At 38.0% G+C, this 19102-nt stretch overlaps 1 protein-coding gene across 2 annotated transcripts in view; it reads left to right on the plus strand.

The window, feature by feature from the left end:
- LOC131682728 (uncharacterized) overlaps nt 1-19102 on the plus strand; it is a 139175-nt gene that overhangs the window by 98609 nt on the left and 21464 nt on the right. For both annotated transcript variants that reach the window (XM_058964425.1, XM_058964424.1), the window contains one exon: nt 7958-8491. In XM_058964425.1, the coding sequence (XP_058820408.1) occupies nt 7958-8491 (534 nt within the window). The remainder of the gene's footprint in view (nt 1-7957; nt 8492-19102) is intronic.

Below are 19102 nucleotides of genomic sequence, written 5' to 3' on the forward strand. Positions count from 1 at the left end.
CATTGCACATATTTAAAATCAATTATTTACTCTTAGCTTAGAGTATTTGTGGAGCTAATTTCTAAGCTGTTAACATTCTGATTCAATTTGCTAACCACGAGTGTAGGAAAATTCATAAAATATTGCATTTTACGATCTATATCCAATTGTCATTTGTTTGGATCCATCCCCTAAAACAATAATTTTCTTCCGTTATTTACTTTTTTGATGTGTGATACAATAGATATATGGGCAACAATTCGTGAAAATATGTTATCGATTTATATTAACGAATTAAATGATCCCGCTTATTCTCTTAGCGATAAGCAAAAAGAAAAGAATCAAAACAATTCCTATTGTAGTTCTGCTTCTAATTCACAAAAAAACAACTGAATTGATCTCAGTTTATCCAAACGTGCTCTACTGTAACCCTTTGATGTGCAATTGGAATCAAGCGTGTAGAGGGAAGGAAAGAACGAGGAAATAAAAAAATGCGGGTAGATAAACACGGTAAAAAACTTTACCCATTTTAAGTATTCAAATTGCCCATTTTCGGAAGTTATTCGAGCTGTCAAAAAATGGGTATTTTTTTGCTTCTAACAATGGGTGCTTTTTATTCATTTCACAACTACTCGATGAGATAATATCAATGGATATACTGATCTTAATAATGAGTGAAAAGTCATTAAAAATTTTTTAAGCGAGTTTACCTGCAAACTAAGGTTCGTAGCGGAACCTGCAAATTACCGGCCTGCATCTGAGTAACATGCACACAGAAAAAAAATATTGGTAAAAGTAAGAGTGTTCCGCTCTTAGCAAAAAACAACCAACACCAACTATTAGGTTGAAAGTAAAACTTTTAAATTAATCAAGAATAATAATCAAAGTAAAAGTTTTCCTTTTAAGCAAATGAAGAATAGTACTCAAAACAAAAGTTTTATTTTTAAACAAAGAGTATGCGTTGGTTGTTTTTTGCTAAGAGTGAAAAACTCTTATTCTTACCAACATTTTTTTTCTGTGTGTGGCGGAAACGGAACATTTCGGCAATGCTCGTAAAAACGGTTGTTTAAACTACTGAGGATGTTGCAAATATGCGCAAGTTTGGCATTTTTAGAGCAGCCAAAAGATCCAGCCACCAAAAATATATCCAGTTGGCAGTTTTATTTTGTTAAGTAGTTAGGGAGACAATAATGTGAAATGAATGTTATTTTATGTTTTTTTAATTCAGAAATAATTCTATTGACAGTATTTTTCATTCTGGCGCGATTTTCGTGAATGGATATTTTTCACGCGTTTTGTTGTAACAGTTCTGCGAAAAATAAAGGGTAAAGCATACCCAGGTTGACGTACGAGAGCTGTATTCATTTATGGATACGAACTCTTTACCCACTTAATGGGTTATTCCACTTTTATTGAAAATGCGTAGTTTTCGACGCATTAATTGGTATTTTATTTTATTAGTGTAGTTCGACAGTGCTTGTCTTTCCTACCTGCTAAACTGGATTATTTATTTCCATCTTTATTGCGAGCCAAGGGAGCCATATTTATCCAGAAGAAAACCGAAGAGAGGATTGAAAATAACGAAATGTGTGCAGGAGAAGAATGACAAATTTTTGCATATTTTGTCTTCTTCCGGTAACATGATGCTGCCATTTGCATTGCTGCGTTCTGATCAGCAATACACGGCTATGTTAAAAAAACTGTACAATAAAGTTAATTTAAAATTCACTGTTAATGCTATTTAATAGTCTGATTATTTCGAGAATTTTTTTATTGCTCAATAAAATGGTGAATCGACATCTTGTTGAATGGGATTTATAACATAAGTATTGTATCAAATAAAATATTTTTTTCGAGCAATTTCATCACAAGATGGCAGCTCTGCAGCATTTTCACCTCATGAGCATTTTTTGGAAGGGGTCCATGGTCGGAAATCTATCTCCCGTTATTTTTTACCTAGCGCCAAAAACTAAAGTTTTTCTGATTCCTTATGTCAATAGCGATGTACGTAGGATTTTTTTTCGATATTTTGATTTTAAGCGAAATGGCCCAGTTTTGAGTGATAAAACGTAGAAAATGTCATAAAAATCTACACAAAATCGTTAATCAATAAAAAAGTACGCAATAAAAAATTTAATCCTGCGTACGTGACTGGAGAAATCAATTTTGAATATACTGTGAAAATTTCAAAGCGACCAAAAATCATTTGTTCGGGTTACATTTCCGGCCAGTGGTTTCGAGAAAAACGCGGGTAAAGTTTGCAGTACACATGGGTTATACATAAGAAGCGTTGCGGCAAATTTGAAAATTTCTCGACAAACGTATGATTACGTCGTAAAAGCCAACTGTCAAAATTCTTTTTGAAAGGAAATTCCGGACAAACCGTTACTGGCTGAATACAGTTCACATCAGTTAATGAAAGAGAAAACTTTTCTCTTACGTTTACTACCAACGTTTGTGCTTGGTGAGTAACGGTTTGTCCAGAATTTCCTCTCAAAGTGAATTTTGACAGTTGGCTTATACGCCGTAATCATATGTTTGTCGAGATTTGTATATTTTTGAATTGTTTTCGTTCTCCATGTTTTGGGATATCATATTTTACATCCTAAAGCACATTTTAGACTAATAAATAAAAAATCGATTGTTTTAAAATTTTACAGTGGAGTAACCGCTTAAACCATTTATTATTTAAGATCCATAATTGACTAAAACGTTATTTTGCTAATAATGGTGCATACTATCGAGAACGTTATAGAGTTGTAATGTTAGGCGCTAGCCACTCCAAGGGCTTGAAGAGCTTCTCTAACATTACACTTAGTAGTCAGTTCAGCCAAATCTGACTGTTCCAAATTAAATCAAATGCTTATAGAAAAAGAGTAGAAGCTTACATCTTTTGAAAAGTTTGTATCAGTTGCTGTTCTGCAACACATGAAAAATGCCAGAAAAATTATTTATTTGCTTCAGATAATTATGTCGTCCATGGAATGGAAATCTGAAATTTTAGCCTGGTGGGGCTTATTATACCATCCTACCCAACTAGTCTACTAACCATGCATATAGCATTTGGCAGACCTACTTTGCTGAAAATGAAGTAATTCAAATTATCAGCACGACTACCCAATCAAGCCTGAAATACCAAAAGTCCAGTAATTTCAATTAATAAAAATTATAATTAGTTATTTTCTATAGTCTGCCATCTGTCTGATAATGAATTGACAATTATAAATTTACAAATTGAACCTGATACTGGATGCAGACAAAATTTCTTGGACCAATCGTTCTGAATTTTGCACAGTTCTTCTTCTTCTTCACATCATTGCCCAGGCAACTACAAGAGCTTTTTGCAAACTGCTAAATATTATTACTTTACAATAACATGTTAATCGTTGTTTTAGCAATAATCGGACTTTGGTTTCAAAGTACTACGAAAAAATCGAAAATCGACCAAAAAATAAAAGCTCCCTTGACTACTTGTGAAATGCTGTGAAAAACAACTGTGCAAATGTCTCAACGTTTGGTCCAGTAGATTTTGAGTTATGGTGTACAGTTTTCGATGTGGCGTCAGACTGAAAAGACAATCTTTGCATCGAAAAAAATTAAAGTATCCAATTTTTTGCCGATTATACCTTACACAAACCCCCTTTAGTTCCGACACGATTTAAGCGATTTTTCCGTATTCAACTTTTGCGTAATTTTGCCAAGTCATCTGTCTAGTCTCAGCTTTCACAGCTCTTTCATACCCTGAGCATATCTGTTCTATCATAAAGAATTAAACGAAAATTTGTACTACAGCGGAAATGCAAATCGTTCAAGATATGCTAGAAAATTATAAATTACGAAACAACACAAATAAGCTCCGATAACATTTAAATAACGATCAAAATGATAATATTTGTAACAGTTTGTTTGCCGTCATATTTAAAAGTGTTACTTAGGCTATATAGCATGGCTTCATTTACAGTTTTTTATTCAATCTTAGTTTTGAACTCTTTCGAAAGCAGTAAAAATTTAAATAAACTTCCACTTGCTTATGGTGTTCTTTGAGAGAAGATAAACCTAAAAAAGGGAACAAATTGTGATTATATATTCTTTTCCTCGTGTTAAAATAACTAAAAAATGTGAGCAAATTAAACTTCACTCATTTTGATAGCCATAGGTAAACTAACGAACGAAAACAATTTTCATCTCTGAATCCAATTATAAAATTTCGTTCGACAGTTTTTTTCAATATGATTCGACTTCTGCTAACCTACAATATAATGTGGCATTTTGAAATGAGCGTGTAGCACCTTCTAGATATAGGACGATAAAGAATATTTAAAAAAATGCATTTAAAATTCGATTACACCTGTTTTTCGTACGGGATAAAACTTGCTTACTTGCACTCATATGATTTTTGTGCAACATGGGCCATAATATTGCACATAAAGTTCGAAAGGTTGATTCAAATTATTGAGATGTATGCAAGAGGAACATGGCGGCCTTTTACACTGTTTTCATTTGGCTTCAGGATGCAGCCATTTCTGTAATGACAGGTACTAACGTCTTAGGCCGGACTAAACTCGGGCCTAAAATCAAAGATAGTACCGTGTGGCGGTACCAACTAGATTCAAGCTTACCGCTATCAATGTATGAATGTCGATTAGCATGTACCGTGCTTCATAAGATAGCACATGTAGTCTAGCCCAACCTAGTTTACGAAGTGCAAACAACAGAAACTGCTTTTGTACTGATTCAATCCGGTTTGCATGCGTTGCTGAAAATGGCGACCAAATTATACCTACTACAATATTCTAGTGTTGAACGAACAGCGGCCACATAGGGTGATGAGCCTATTATCGCTATGTTTCTATTATGACGCTACCCATTTGAAGCCGTTGGTTAGAGCAGTGTCTGCCATCTTTGTTTAACGCATTGAGTCAAATGGTAGCGCAACAATAGGGGCACTCCATTCGTGTTTTCGTTGCGCTCAAACACAAGAATTTCACTGTTTTCAGTGCATGTATGTTATTATCTTGGTACTTAACAACGAAGCAAGGCTGTTGATGCCAGTTTTTACGCTTTCCATTGTTTGTAGGCCGAGTACTTAATGATTCAGTGAGGCGCCCTCCTTAGTATGATGAAAATAGGCACTTCACCCTATAATGTTTTGCCTTTCTCATATAAAGAAAGGCTATGCAATCACTTTAAAAATCGACTTTTTATTCAATGCCCGGAGGGCCGAGTGCCATATACCATTCGATTCAGTTCGTCGATATCGGAAAATATCTGTTTGTGTACGTATGTATGTATATGAAGGGGTCAGTGCAAGAACGGCCCAAATCAAAAAATATCAAAAGTAGGTTAATCACAAATTATTGTATGTGATCGTGTAATGAATGCTATAATTTGAAGGTATTGATTTGAATACAAATATTGTTTAGCATTCGAAAAAACCTTCGAAAATTCAAAAGGAAGAGCGACCAAAGTATAATTGGGTCGTTTTTCCTTTTGTTCCTCGCAATCTTACATACGGTAATAAAAGTATTTTTTACGATTTTTATACAGGAATGTACATTTTTATTACATAACGGTTTTTACACATAGAATACTTAAAAAGCCGCAAATAAAACGTAAACACAAATTTTGTTATTTTCATTTTCCATTACATCTCAGAACAAGTTTTTTGCGGTTGGGCCGTTCTTGCACTGAACCTTTCAATGTGTGTATGTGTGTGTGTGTCATTTAAACTCACAATTTTCTTAGAGATGGCTAAACCGATTAACACATTACAGACGTTTTCAAATGAAAGGTATAACGCTCCCATAAGCTGCGGGTTGAATAATGTGATCACACAGCAAATTTCCATATAAACCGGTACTACCATGATGCCCAAATACATATTAAAATGGGCTCAACAATGCTTGAATTTGCGGGTCTAGATCACTAATGATTAATCAAAGTAGGTTTGTCCACATTGACTGGCTATGACGGTTCATGATGCCCCGGGGAACTTGCCACATTCCTAAGCTAATAACAGAACTATTCCCCAGCGAATTTTTGACTGATTTTTAAAAACTTGTTTTTAAATGAAAGATACAGTAATATCATTGACTGCTATTCAATTTTATTCGGTTCTGACTTCTGGTTCCGGAATTACAAGTTGGTCATATAAACCGTTAGAATCGTAATACCTCAGAGGCTAAAAACTATTGAAATTGTCACCAAATTACTTCGATTCGTGGGTCTAGATCACGGATTGCCAATCGAACATTCTTTGAATACATTGTCCACTGGCGACAATTCCGGAAGTCTCGGATTCCAGGCATATTCCACAATCAAAGTCACATCGGTTCTTTGGTGATCACTGAACCGATTTTCTCAAACCAAATCTCAAATGGAAGGCAAAATATGCATTTGAGCATTGCATCGACCCCCAACCCCTTCCCCTTTACCCTTACACCTCCCCCTTGTAACAACCTCCCACCTGCATTTCCTTCATCTACCCCACATACTGAAATAAGATGAAAGATTTCTGACGCATCCTCCATTCTCACTCTGCTAAAGCAACCCCCACCTGTCTTGCCTTCCAGACCCATTCCTCCAACATTTCAAAATATGATCACATGAAGATAACATTGAACTCACGCTAATTAAACTTAGTTAATATTATACTTTTTTGTTTAAAGTGAGTCAGCGTTGACTTTCGTGGTAGTCGTGGGATACGTGCTAAGTAATAGACATTTCCACAATTATATTGAACATAACCAGCTAATGAATCATAGTTTGGATAAATGAGAAAGGCAAAATCTCACCACTAAGTAGAATAAAACAGAGTTTTATTGTATAGGGATCGTGGAAATTATGGCTGAACCGTTTGATAAAACCTAGTGTGCTATCTGCTTTGTTAATAATTGTGTTATAATGATCTATGAATGTTATTTTGGATTCTATAATTTCTCCTAGATTCTATCACACTTTTCTATTTGTTGATTTCCCAATAAGACTCTCATGTTCTGTATATTATTCTTTCTATTCAATGTTATGGAATTACATTTTTTTACACACAGTTTCAGAAGGCTTTTATTGCACCATGTATAAAATATATTTACTTCATTTTGAAATGTTTCAAAGCCTTTGCCATTTCTTATTTCTAATAGCGAAATATAGTGCATTAAATCTGTATAGTTTTTGTCTGAAACTAACAGTCCTGATTGCGATTTCGAAATTTGGTTCTAATCGATCTCGTGCATTACACCGGACTTATTGTATGCGTGAGATCGATGTTTGTTGTATGTGAGTTAAATAGACGTTTCGTTTGGATACTTTTATAACAATATACACGCGAACGGAGGTCTTAGTGGAATGTACGTAATGTTTCAAAGATTTTCTTCCATTTAATTCCACTATGATTGAAACATAGTGGAATTAAATGGAAGAAAATCTTTGAAACATTACTTTTATAAGAATAAGCCGTAAAACTGATTGGGCCGATCAGTTTCCGTTTGAGCAGTTGGTAGCACAATTTCAGATAGCCGCAAAGAATAAATTGTGATATAACTTCGTTGTCTCGAAATATTAGAGAAAACTGATAAATTCATTCAGATTGGCTACGTTTACCTTTTCATGCATATGCATGATATTGAAAATTAACTAGGAGCAACACTAACACTGCGTGAGAAGCACTTATTTCAATTTAAACTAATTATTCATGGTTTTGGATTTAAATCAGCTTAAGGATAATAGTTTTGGTAGAATATGTGCTCTAAGAAAAAGATGGACATTAAAGGGTTAAATCTTGCACTTACCTAAAAACTATATTACCGAGCTAAAAGAGTATCCGACCAAATATCGAACGAAGAAAGTTATTCAATCCATGTTAGTTTTCCTTTAAAAATTAGAATGATGGAAGTTTATCTTCTGTTTTCCTCATTACAATATTCATATCTCTTCAAACTGTTTCACTATATAAATGTATTTCTTATATCAACTCTTTCAGGGTATCCTCTATAAATTCTGTGGAACCTCAAAGCCTCAGTTTCTGCGCTGGCTTAAAGCTGGTGGAATCAGGCTGCGTGGAAGATGTGCTTCAAGTTGGATTCCATCTCAGCGGAGTGGTATGGACATATCCTCCAAACCACAGTCATCGGCAATCATCTGTAGCGGCCACATCCGGAGGCCGTAGCGACCTCACCTACCAATACTCCAACATTAGCAACATTCACCAGCATAACAACTACATCGGACACAATAACCATCATCATAATCCGCACAACCATCGGCCTTTGACGCCTCCGCCTTTACACCAAGCCCCGTTACCTCCCGGGCCACCCATTCCGCCCGGTGTGATGGGAGTTGGTGGCCCTGTGGTGATTCCACCTCCTCCTGGAATCGCCCAACCCGTGCCACCACAATACAACAATAATCCAAATATTGATCGTGATGGATTCAACAATATTTCAACCCCGTCATCTTCAGGTGCAGGCAATATGGAGGAGAACAAAAAATTCAAAGTGTCAGTCAGCTTCGATAGGTAAGTGTTGGTGATTCTTTCTCCAGAAAAGAGTAGGCAGCAAGAGTTGAGAAAGAGTGATTGAGAGGATGGCAACAGAATGATTGGGTAAGCGAATTGAAGCATAAGGAAAAAGGTTTCAAATAGCAAATGACTCATTTTATCATCGGATGTCGGTTCGGTCCACCACCGGTGCTGGGCGAGCATTGGGAGAGTGGACCGAAACAGGATGAAAAATCGTGTTGATTGATGGTTGCTTTGCAGGCAAGCCAAATGAGAACATATCTCTCAACAGGAAAAAATTAAATAGCTAAAGCCTTAGTTGTGGACAGGTCCCATCGATTCAAAGCGGTCGGTTTCAATAGCGAGTGAACATAATTTGCCCCAACAGGGTTGTAGCAGACTCTCACGTATTCAAATAATGCAGTGAAGCTAGATCTATTATTATATTCAATTGCTGAGTTAAGTGCGAAGTGCACTTACGGAACAGCGGAGTTCCAAGGACATTTATGAATAATACATAAATAGCAAAAATCTGAATGTTTTCAAACAGAGAATTAGTCTTATTGTGTTATAAATTATAGTTTCACAAAACCCCCTAGTTTCTTTAAAGGCATTCCCAATATGGACAGAACACTAACACGGTACTACAGTGATTTTGTACTTTTCAAGACCCAGTATAGGTTGTAGATGTCATCAAATGCAACACAAAACAATGTATGAAAAAAGTTGTACACCCTTAAAATCTTGATTTATAGTAAAAAAACGATTTTTCGGAATTTTCGGCGCTAAATTTTTTTTTGCGAGGTCATTTTTTAACCGGATTTAATTTTTTGGAAAGAAGAAGAAATGACCTCTCCAACGATATGCTATGTTATGTTCTTTTATTAAATGTAGGTACTATGCGGTTTTAGAACAACGATATGAAAGTTACCACTATATTCTGCATCCGATGATTATGATCAAAATTGGTCTAAAAATGGCTGAGTGATTATTTTTTTTCCAAATTAGATAATTGCTCGCATGAGATCTTAGGAAGTTAGTGGTGTATTGTCTCGCACTATAAGATGCTATAATTATATCTGCCGTTATTTTATCCAATTTAATGTTCATAGTTCTCACACATACTTTTAAATGTATACGTAATCGAGCAAAAAATCGTTTTTTCTAACATTTTATATGAAACCGTCTCCTTAAAAGTTCATGCGACCAAGTTCCTAATTTGGAAAAAAATAAAAAACTGCCATTTTTCAACCGATTTTGATCATAAATAGATCGTTGGATAGGGAATTAAATGTTCTCCTTAAATTTTTATCAAAACAAAGACACTTCCTAATAAAAATGTTGAGCAATCATCATATTTTCAATGACAAAGTAGCAAAATAATGGTAACTTTCATATTGTTGTCCCAAAACCGCATCGTACATTTAACAAAAGAACATAACATAGCATATCGTTGGAAAGGTCATTCTTCTTCTTTACAAAACACTCAATTTTCTATAAATCAAGATTTTGGGGGTATATTAAATTGATCAAACGTAGTTTTGTGTTGTATTTGACCAGACCCACATCCATTACTATATCACTTTAAAAATGTCATATATTCAGTCTATCTTCTGACCTCGCACAAAGCAGAAGCAAAAAAAATCGCTACGCTATAGCAGGCTATAGGCACCAGTGAATCAAGCCAGCTTTTATTCTATACAAGTGCACAAACAAATTGTATCGTTGCCCCCGGCTGCGGAGTGAAACGAGTTTGCCAAATGAAACAAAAGTGCCCGTGCTACGGGATAACACGATTTCGATCGACTTTAATAAAATTCGTGTTAGACCCACAGTTCAGGAAGTGGAACATTTAGTTAAGGTTAAAATGAAGTTTAATCTCGCTGAAGTTACGTACATTCAGCTGTACCACGTTAAAAACTGTGTTTTGATCACGTTTAGAAGTTTAGCACAGGCAGAGAACTTCATTGCAAAGAACAACATGCAACACGAGGCCGAATTTAATAAAACCAGAATCAAGATCCCCGTGCATACGGAAAACGACATGATGGACGTGCGTATCCATGATTTGGCCTCGCGCACTAGGGAAGATTACATCAAACGAATCATGTAATGACACCTGGAGAATTTTTTTCACCGGCGTTCGTATTGTGAGGATGCGAGTGACTAAACCAATACCTTCTTACATAACTATCGAATGCAAATCGCCGAAAGAAAGCATGGCCTATAAGCAAACAACGCTAATGACATATCCCGGGCAGACCCCAACATGCCAATTCTCTAACCATACAGCCCACTACGGAAAAACATGTGCCGAAACAACTAGTTAAAACTCATCTACTACAGCCACCTCTAACAAGCAGCCGCCGACACATTCAGATAAACCAAAAACAACAATCCAATCCAATGCAGGTACAACGACCACGACAACCGCTCTCAAACCAACAACTAGCATCGCCAATAAAGAAGCAAATACCGATGAAGGCGGATTTACAACTGCGACTCGTAAGAACAAGAAACAAATAAGAACCTCTGATCGTGAACGGCAAGAAAGCAGTACCGATGATGACATGGACGAGAACGACAACGCGAGAGAAGGCAGACTGAATGACCTCCAAGCGGTTCCACCGCCAAAGAAAAGGATCTCAATACGCAGCAGCAAACTGTGTCAACAAGATCTGGCAGACCGACATTCTTAGTATTTTTTTATTTTTACTTATTGTAAAAAAATTAAAAGACCCACGGCTCAGTTGTGTACAAAATTCCATCCAAATCAAAGATGTTTTTTTTATTTTTAAGATTTTCAGCTCTTTTTTCGGGTTAAAAATTGCTCTTTAGGAAAGTCTCTATCCCCATTTGCTGAGCAAGGGGGGGGGGGGGTTACTACCACCATGTTTAACCCTCCGGAAGTCGCGCAAATGGCTCACTGAACGATCACCCGCTGGTGCCCCAAGGCGATTTCGCTAGATTTTCAAAGCAGTGTGAACTCAATGCACTAGCGCGACTGCCGAAAGGTTAAAAGGAAAAACCAGAAATAAGTCATAAAAAAACTGCAAATAGAAGAATAACAATAGACGAATTTCGCGCTAAATCGTATTCAGAGTTGGCAGGACACTCTCAGTTTTTAATGAAGCATTCTGTGCATGATTTGCATTCATTCACTTTGCGAACTTTGTTTTTCCAAAAATGATATAGACTGTCTTTTGAAAAGGGTCTAACCTTTTTTATCATTTTTTTCAAGTGGCTATAGTCTAAAAATGACAAATCCTACAAAAAATGTTGAAGGATTGATTTTCACAAAATTAGTCAAATTTTTAAATAATAATATTGAAAAAATTCTTCATCAACTCCTACACTGAAAAAATCGATTAAAAAAATTTAAAGTCGATTTACAAATAAAACTATCATTGATTTGGGTGGAATTTGGTTCCAAGATAGGTAATTATGTTCCCTACCTGCCGTCAAAAAATCAAGTTGGGTACGATATTGTATTGCACTAGTATGAGGTTGGTTGAACACTAACGCATCGTTTGGAAGCTTTTCGCTCACAGTTCGAGAGCGAAAAACACAGATACATTTCCGATCTCAAAGATTCGTTTTGGGTGTGCATACCAGGATATGTTAGGTTGCTCCCAACGCATCTCACCTCCCACCAATTATCCCCCTACTCTCCCCCACCACCCAGCATTTCAAAATATGTTAACATGAATACAACATTGAACTCAGGCTGATTAAGCTAATAAAATATATTTTTGTAATATACATTTCCACAATGTTATATTGAACATAACCAGCTATTAAATCATAGCTTTAATAAATGAGAAAGGCACAATTGCACCACTAGATGGATTAAAACAAGTTTTTAATTGTGCTTGAGGAGTTGATTTTAGAGATATGGCGCGTTAAAAGTATTTTTTGTATTGTATTATATTATGTTGTATCTTATTGCATCATATTATTTAGGGGAAACCGAGGCTATTTGGACCTACCTAAGCTAATTGCCCCCTTAAGGTGGATAGATGTGAAAAAATATCGGTCAAAGGTCCTATTTGTTTGTTTGAAACCTCAGCTACATTTTGGAGCCATAAAAAATAATTTGCGCCGCTCCATTGCAACGAGGCCTTGATTTGCAAAAAAATTTCATCCTTCTACAATGTATTATGTTCACCAATGAAATCTTTGTTGAAGAAACTGCTTAAGAAGCAAAATAAATTGTCTTAAAAACATTCGCCTGGGTAGTCACAGCTCTCTATTGGCGCATCATGTATTTTGTTTGCTGTGGTGTATGTAGTGGTGTGCTCAGCCACAAACTGCTGAACGGTGTTTGATGGAATAGGTGGTCTAATAGGGCCCCTTACGCAAACAAAAAACATTCCATAAAATAGGTGTCTCAACCTTTCCAAAATATTTTTATTTTTATTCACTTTTATTTGTTACTGTTGTTATTTCAAGGATCGCGAAAAAATGAAACAGGTATCGCCTGGCGCTTCTACGAATATGCACGACAGTTAGAAAGTCTTACGCTTTTCTGAGGAATCGAGGGGGTCTGAATTACCCCCACGGTCTTAACCCTCTGCTGCCCAACCCCGTCTTTTGGCGGGGTTCAGTAGAATCGCTGTAAAATCTACAATACACGTTTTGTGTTGTCAACTCAACTAAAACCTCTTTAAAACATTCCCACATATCATACAAAGACGTTACCAGCTTGTTGAAATCATGATATAAAATGATATTTGAGTTGAAAGTTAGAAATTTGAGGGAAGCGAGAAAAAAAAATTCATGTGGTAATACAATTCAATTGGAAAATTATCTCACATTTTGGTGTTTTCAAAATTATTAGTAAGTTAGTTTACAATAGTATTTTGCCGCAGAATTGAAATTTGGTCTTGTACTAACTTGTAAATAAACCTATGTGCAAAAGAACTTGCCCCGCCAAAAGGCGGTCTTGGGCAGCTGGGGAAAAAAATTTCGTCTTCGAAGTACTTCTGACTTTAAAGTTTATGTGTTTATTTGGCTCTAGTTTTCTCAATTTTCTACCGATTTCAGCTAAACTACTTGCAAATGATCGGAAAATTATTCAAGATTGTTTAACTATACTTGTTGGTCAGGTCACAGAACCGGTTCTGGTTTTCTAAAAAATTCCGTGTGGTCTGTCAGACGGCCACGTGCGCCATATTCAATGGTCATACAACTTCTGCTCGAAGCGTGTCTTAGCATAACCTGAGTATAAACAAAAATCATAAATGTCAACCTTCTAAATGGAATTGGAGACAAATTATCTTGTTTTGGTCAAACTAGAAAAGATCCCGCGGTTTGGCGGTTCAGAGGGTAAGCAGCTGGTCTCATAAACCATTTGTCGTATTTGCAGAATCCATCCAGGAAAAATTTGTAGTGCATTGTCGCACTAGCCCCGTTATTGTCAAGTACACTAAGAATTGGCTGCAAAGTCTGTTAAAAAAAGGTAAAGTTCCAAAACGGAATGGTAGTATCAAAACTTTGTTTTGCTTTTAGATACGGTTCCAGGAGGAATTATAAAGGACATCCACACAATACCTATCGCCATATCAAACTTCAAGTTATTCGTATAGAATGCATGAGAGTACTGTAGCATTCTCTAGATTCTATTCCTAGTTGCATTCGTGAATTTTTGGGACATCCTGAGACCGATTTCATGTTGGGGGAACATATTCGAAAAGCGCAACTCATCAAATATTTGCACCTGAATATAACTGTAATGTCATTTAAAATTACACCAAATCGATAATCAATGAATAATAAGCATTTTAAATTATCTGAACACTTTCTAACTGGGCCCGTAAATCGCTGGATCGGATTCTTCAGACCTGTTCCATTTCGACGTGAGCAAATCTGTTGCTTCGAACACCAGATAAGATGAACTTGGCGTCCGCCTCGATCCAATAGTATCACCTAGAAAATATACTGGACATCGGATACTGAGGTCACAGACATCTGTAAGTGTGTGTGCACACAAACTAGGCATGTTTCCGCAATGTTCATCCCAGGAAAAACCATCTCGAATGCTTTAGCGTGAAAAAATAACTGACCTATAACAAAACGAAATTCAACGAAAGCAAAAATAGCAATGCTTGTGGAACAAATTTCTGTTAATTTCAAGTCCAGTAAGGTGACTCCAATTGTAAAACATATTACGAAAAGTCCTATAATATACGTTATGATAAACAACGCTTTTGTTTGTGCAGAAGCTTTTCAATGACTTACGTTCGTTATCAGTCGAATCGAATCCGTTTGAATCATGGGAATTCGTGTAAACAAAGCATTTCTGCATTCATACTCTCCTTTTTGAATAGTGCCTTCATACACGTTGTTCATCAACTCCTTAACCGCTCTTCCTTTTAAATGCATGAATGCAAGATATATAATAAAGTAGAACATTTTAACCAAAAAGTATCGTTGCGGACAAACTGGAACCCAAAAACACACCAATGACATTTTATTACGTGGCTCTATATAATGGTAAACTATGCAAACAATCTTAAACTAAAAATGTCTCAATTGCACAAATAGGTGGATTAAGAAAATTTTAATATTTTGTGTTACTGCCAAAGAACCTTCCACAGTAAATAACTCAAAATCAAAGAAACCCGTTGTGTCGTTCTTGAGTTACGCGATAACACACGGAAGCCATTCCATTTCTATATATAGAGATATCCAGCAAAATGTGCATATATGAGAAAAGCACAATTGCACTGATAGGTGGATTAAGAAAATTTAAATATTTTATTTTTATGCCAAAAAACCTTTCACAGAAAATAACCAACAAAATAACGCAGAAATAAATGAAATCCGTTATGTAGTTCTTAAGTTATGCGATAATATACGGACACCATTTCATTTTTGTATATAGAGATTTTTGTTGGCCCAGCTGCCCAACCCCGCCTTTTGGCGGATTAAATGTTTTGAAGTTTAACTGAAAAACCCGTAACTTTTGTAAACCGGCAATATGATTTTCGGTTTTCTCATCATAAAAACAGACTATTTAAATTTTTTGAAGGAGAAAAAAAATTTGGGCAGTGGAGGGTATAGCCCGGGTTCCCCAATGTTTTATTTTATTATAATTTCTCTTTTACTCATTAAAATTATATGCATTATTCCCATTATATAATTTCTCTTTATTTACTGAGTGAGGGGGTGCATCATTGAAGTCACAACTGGACAATGAAGTGGAAAGTCATGGAGGAAAAATGTTAGCAATGTGTACAGTTCTGTCCAATAGTCTTAAAAAAATTGACACGCCCTTCTTCAAACAAACCATCCCGTGGAAAGCTTGGCAAGTACTGCGAACTTCGTTATTCGATCGGTTGAATCATATTTTTGGTAGTAGATTCTTTCAATCCCGCAAATACTGAGTAGGTGTTTTGCCTACGGTTCGCCACCCTCCCCCTTTTGGCCCTTCATACAGAGATATGTTGATAACGGAATGGTAACGAAATTTAAGCTTACTTTCAAGTGGAGCCGCAAGGATAGTAAGACTCAAACTAGGATGGTGGCTACATACATACATATATGGTACAAACCAATGGTTGAAAAGGCAGAAGTTAAAACCTTAAACCCGGAGATGATGATTGTGTGCAACGACGTTGATGAAATCACGACGGAAGACGAGCTGAGAGGTGCACTGAAACAGCAGTGTAACCTGGGCGAGGTACACCTGACGATCCGGTTAAAAAGGGATACAGAAGAATTCAGAGAGCGATGATTCGTTTACCAGTAACCAAGGCACTGAAGGTAGACAAAGTTACGGTTGGATGGTCAAGATGCCCATTGAGAGCCGCCTCACGAGTAAATAAACAAGCGGAGAAATGCTTCAAGTGTTTGGGCTTTGGACATTTAGCAAGGGCTTGTAAAGGCCCGGATAAATCCGGGATGTGCTGGAAATGCGGGGAGACTGGCCATCCTGCGAGAGACTGCACGCATAGGCCGAAGTGCCTGCTTTGTATTTCAAAGGACGGAAACGACCATCAGACGGGAGGCTTTAAATGCCCTGCCTACAAGAAGGCGACTACAGGCCAACGGTAATGGAGATAACCCAGATAAATCTGAATCACTGTCACACCGCACAGCAACTGTTGTGGCAGTCTGCGACAGAAACTATGTACAAGGTCGCTTTGATCACAGAGTTGCATCAAGTCCCTCTTGATAACGGTAACTTGGTGGCGGATAGATCGGGTACAGCTGCGATACAAGTTATGGGCAGATTTCCCATTCAAGAAGTGGTAGAACGCTCATACGAGGACTTTGTGATCGCCAAAATCAACGGTGTCTTCATATGTAGCTTTTACACCCCTCCAAGGTGAACAGTACAGCAGTTCAGCCTAATGCTGAAGCAGTTAACTGAGCAGTTGATCGGCCGGAAGCCGGTAATCATTGGTGGTGATTTCAACGCCTGGGCTGTGGAATGAGGCAGTAGACAACAGTGTGTCCTACAGGAAGCACTGCGGCTGCCCAGGAAAGTGAAAATCGTGGGTTTCGCGAACGACGTATCACTAACGGTGATAGGTGAGACACTTGAAAAAGTGAAGGTGTTGGTGACGGAGACAATAGACGCGATCGAGAGCTGGATGAACGGGGTCAAGCTGCAAATAGCTCACCACAAGACGGAGGTGTTGTTGGTCAGCAACTGCAAAGCGGTTCAGCGGATGCAGATCGACGTCGTAGGGCACGTAATTGCATCGAAGCGTTGTAGCATAAGTGTTTGATAACAGTCGTAATTATATTTGTAAAATCAAAATACAGCTCAGTAATTGCATTATCGGTAGCCAGGCGAAGAAACGAGAGCAGATTTCGTACATTGCAAGGTAGGTGGCATGCGCAAGCCCCTCGGTGGACAAGCGCATGAAAATCAAAAGCCACAGAGGAATTGCCTTGAAAATCACTCGATTAATTTCGAGCAACTGGCATCGCGATAGTGACAGAACAATTTCCGGAAAAAGCAGAAAGATAAAACAATCGAGTTGGTCAAACGGCTTCGAGCAAAGCGGCTTCGGCGCACAAGTTCGAGTGAGTGAAAAGCTGTAACCTGATAAAACCAAAGGCCGTAAGCAAGATTGTGAATCAATTTTCGGGTTTGAATCAGCATTGGAAAACTCATCCGACCATCATCGTTGCAGACAGATTCACTTTCCACCATCCATGTGTGATTGCTCGAAAAAGACATTACCTCGGCATAGATTCATCATTCGATCTGAGCGACGGGTGCCAAAAACGACGGAGCGGGTTATCATTCTCGTTCAGCAGTATCAAACCGGTATTGAACCGGGTGGAAAACGCGATTGCCACGTGTATTGCCTTCGCTCAGTCACGAATTTAGCGCAGTTACGTTAAATGGGATTTATTCTATTCGTAGATTCCGCAATTCCAATCGCATGTAAGCGTGCCCGTGAAACATAACCTCGCACAGCAACAAGAAAGGCCCGCACCAGAGGTACGTTTGATTGCCGACAAGGGGAATAAAGAAGGCTAACTGAATTTATTATAGGGTCTCAGTTTTGATGTGGAGTATTCAACTCGGAGCAATTCGTCCTGGTTTCGGATCAGGTTTTCCGTCTCGGAGCGGACTTCTCAATTTCCCGGGCAGATCTGTCGTACACGGAGTAAAGTCACGACGGCGGAGCGTGGCAACTCGGCTCCAGAGTAGGGCTGCGACGGTGAGACCAATCAACTCGGTTCTGGATTGAATTTAGTCAGCGCCTGGGGAGCTGTAGAGCAGGGGATGCACCACTCTGCAACCAAATTCCGCCCACAAGAGGAAACATTCATAACACCAGTCGACGTGCCATATTGTCTGCACAATGCCGATCGGAGGTTCGATCTCACGAACGAAGTTAAGCGTGTGAAGAGCTCATACTGCCCGTGGTATGAAAAGGGCCGTTAGCATGTAGAAGTTAAGAGTGACATCATTACCTTCCTGTTTTGGTTCGTTTGTTTAAAGTATAAACTAGCTTTAAATATTGAATCGTGTACTAAAGCAATTGGGAGTGATAATCGACGACCAGTTGAGCTTCAACAACCACGTCTACTACGCCTGCGAAAAGTCGGCGAAGGCAACAAACGCAATAGCGAGAATCATGCCAAACGTCGGCGGCTTGAGAAGTAGCACGATACGTTTGCTATCTACTGTTTCATCGTCGATATTCCAATATGGGGTACCTGCCCGGGGTGAAAAGCTGAACAGGACATTCCGGCTGATGAGCGTGCGAGTGGCGAGTGCGGAATGATTCCCATCTGCATCACTCTAGCTGAGGACGTGGAATGCACGAGGAGACTGGTCCGAGAGGACTCGTTGGCTAAATCGCAGCAGGAGTGGGACAACGCGGTGAAAGGAAAGTGGACCGGCCGACTCATCCCAAATGTGTCAGCCTGGGTGCATAGGAAGCATGGAGAAATGAACTTCCTTTTGACGCAGTTTTTGTTTGGGCACGGATGCTTCTAGAAGTACTTGCATCGGTTTGGACATGTTTCGTCATCCCTTTCCCTGGAGTGTGCGAACGTGCAAAAAACACCGGAACACGTGGTTTTCGAATGCCCTAGGTTTGAAGGAGTTCGTAGGGGTATGCCTGGTGTGACAGCTGACAATATCGTCGAAGAGAT

Source organism: Topomyia yanbarensis, chromosome 2, assembly GCF_030247195.1.
Source record: "Topomyia yanbarensis strain Yona2022 chromosome 2, ASM3024719v1, whole genome shotgun sequence".
Lineage (NCBI taxonomy): Eukaryota > Metazoa > Arthropoda > Insecta > Diptera > Culicidae > Topomyia > Topomyia yanbarensis.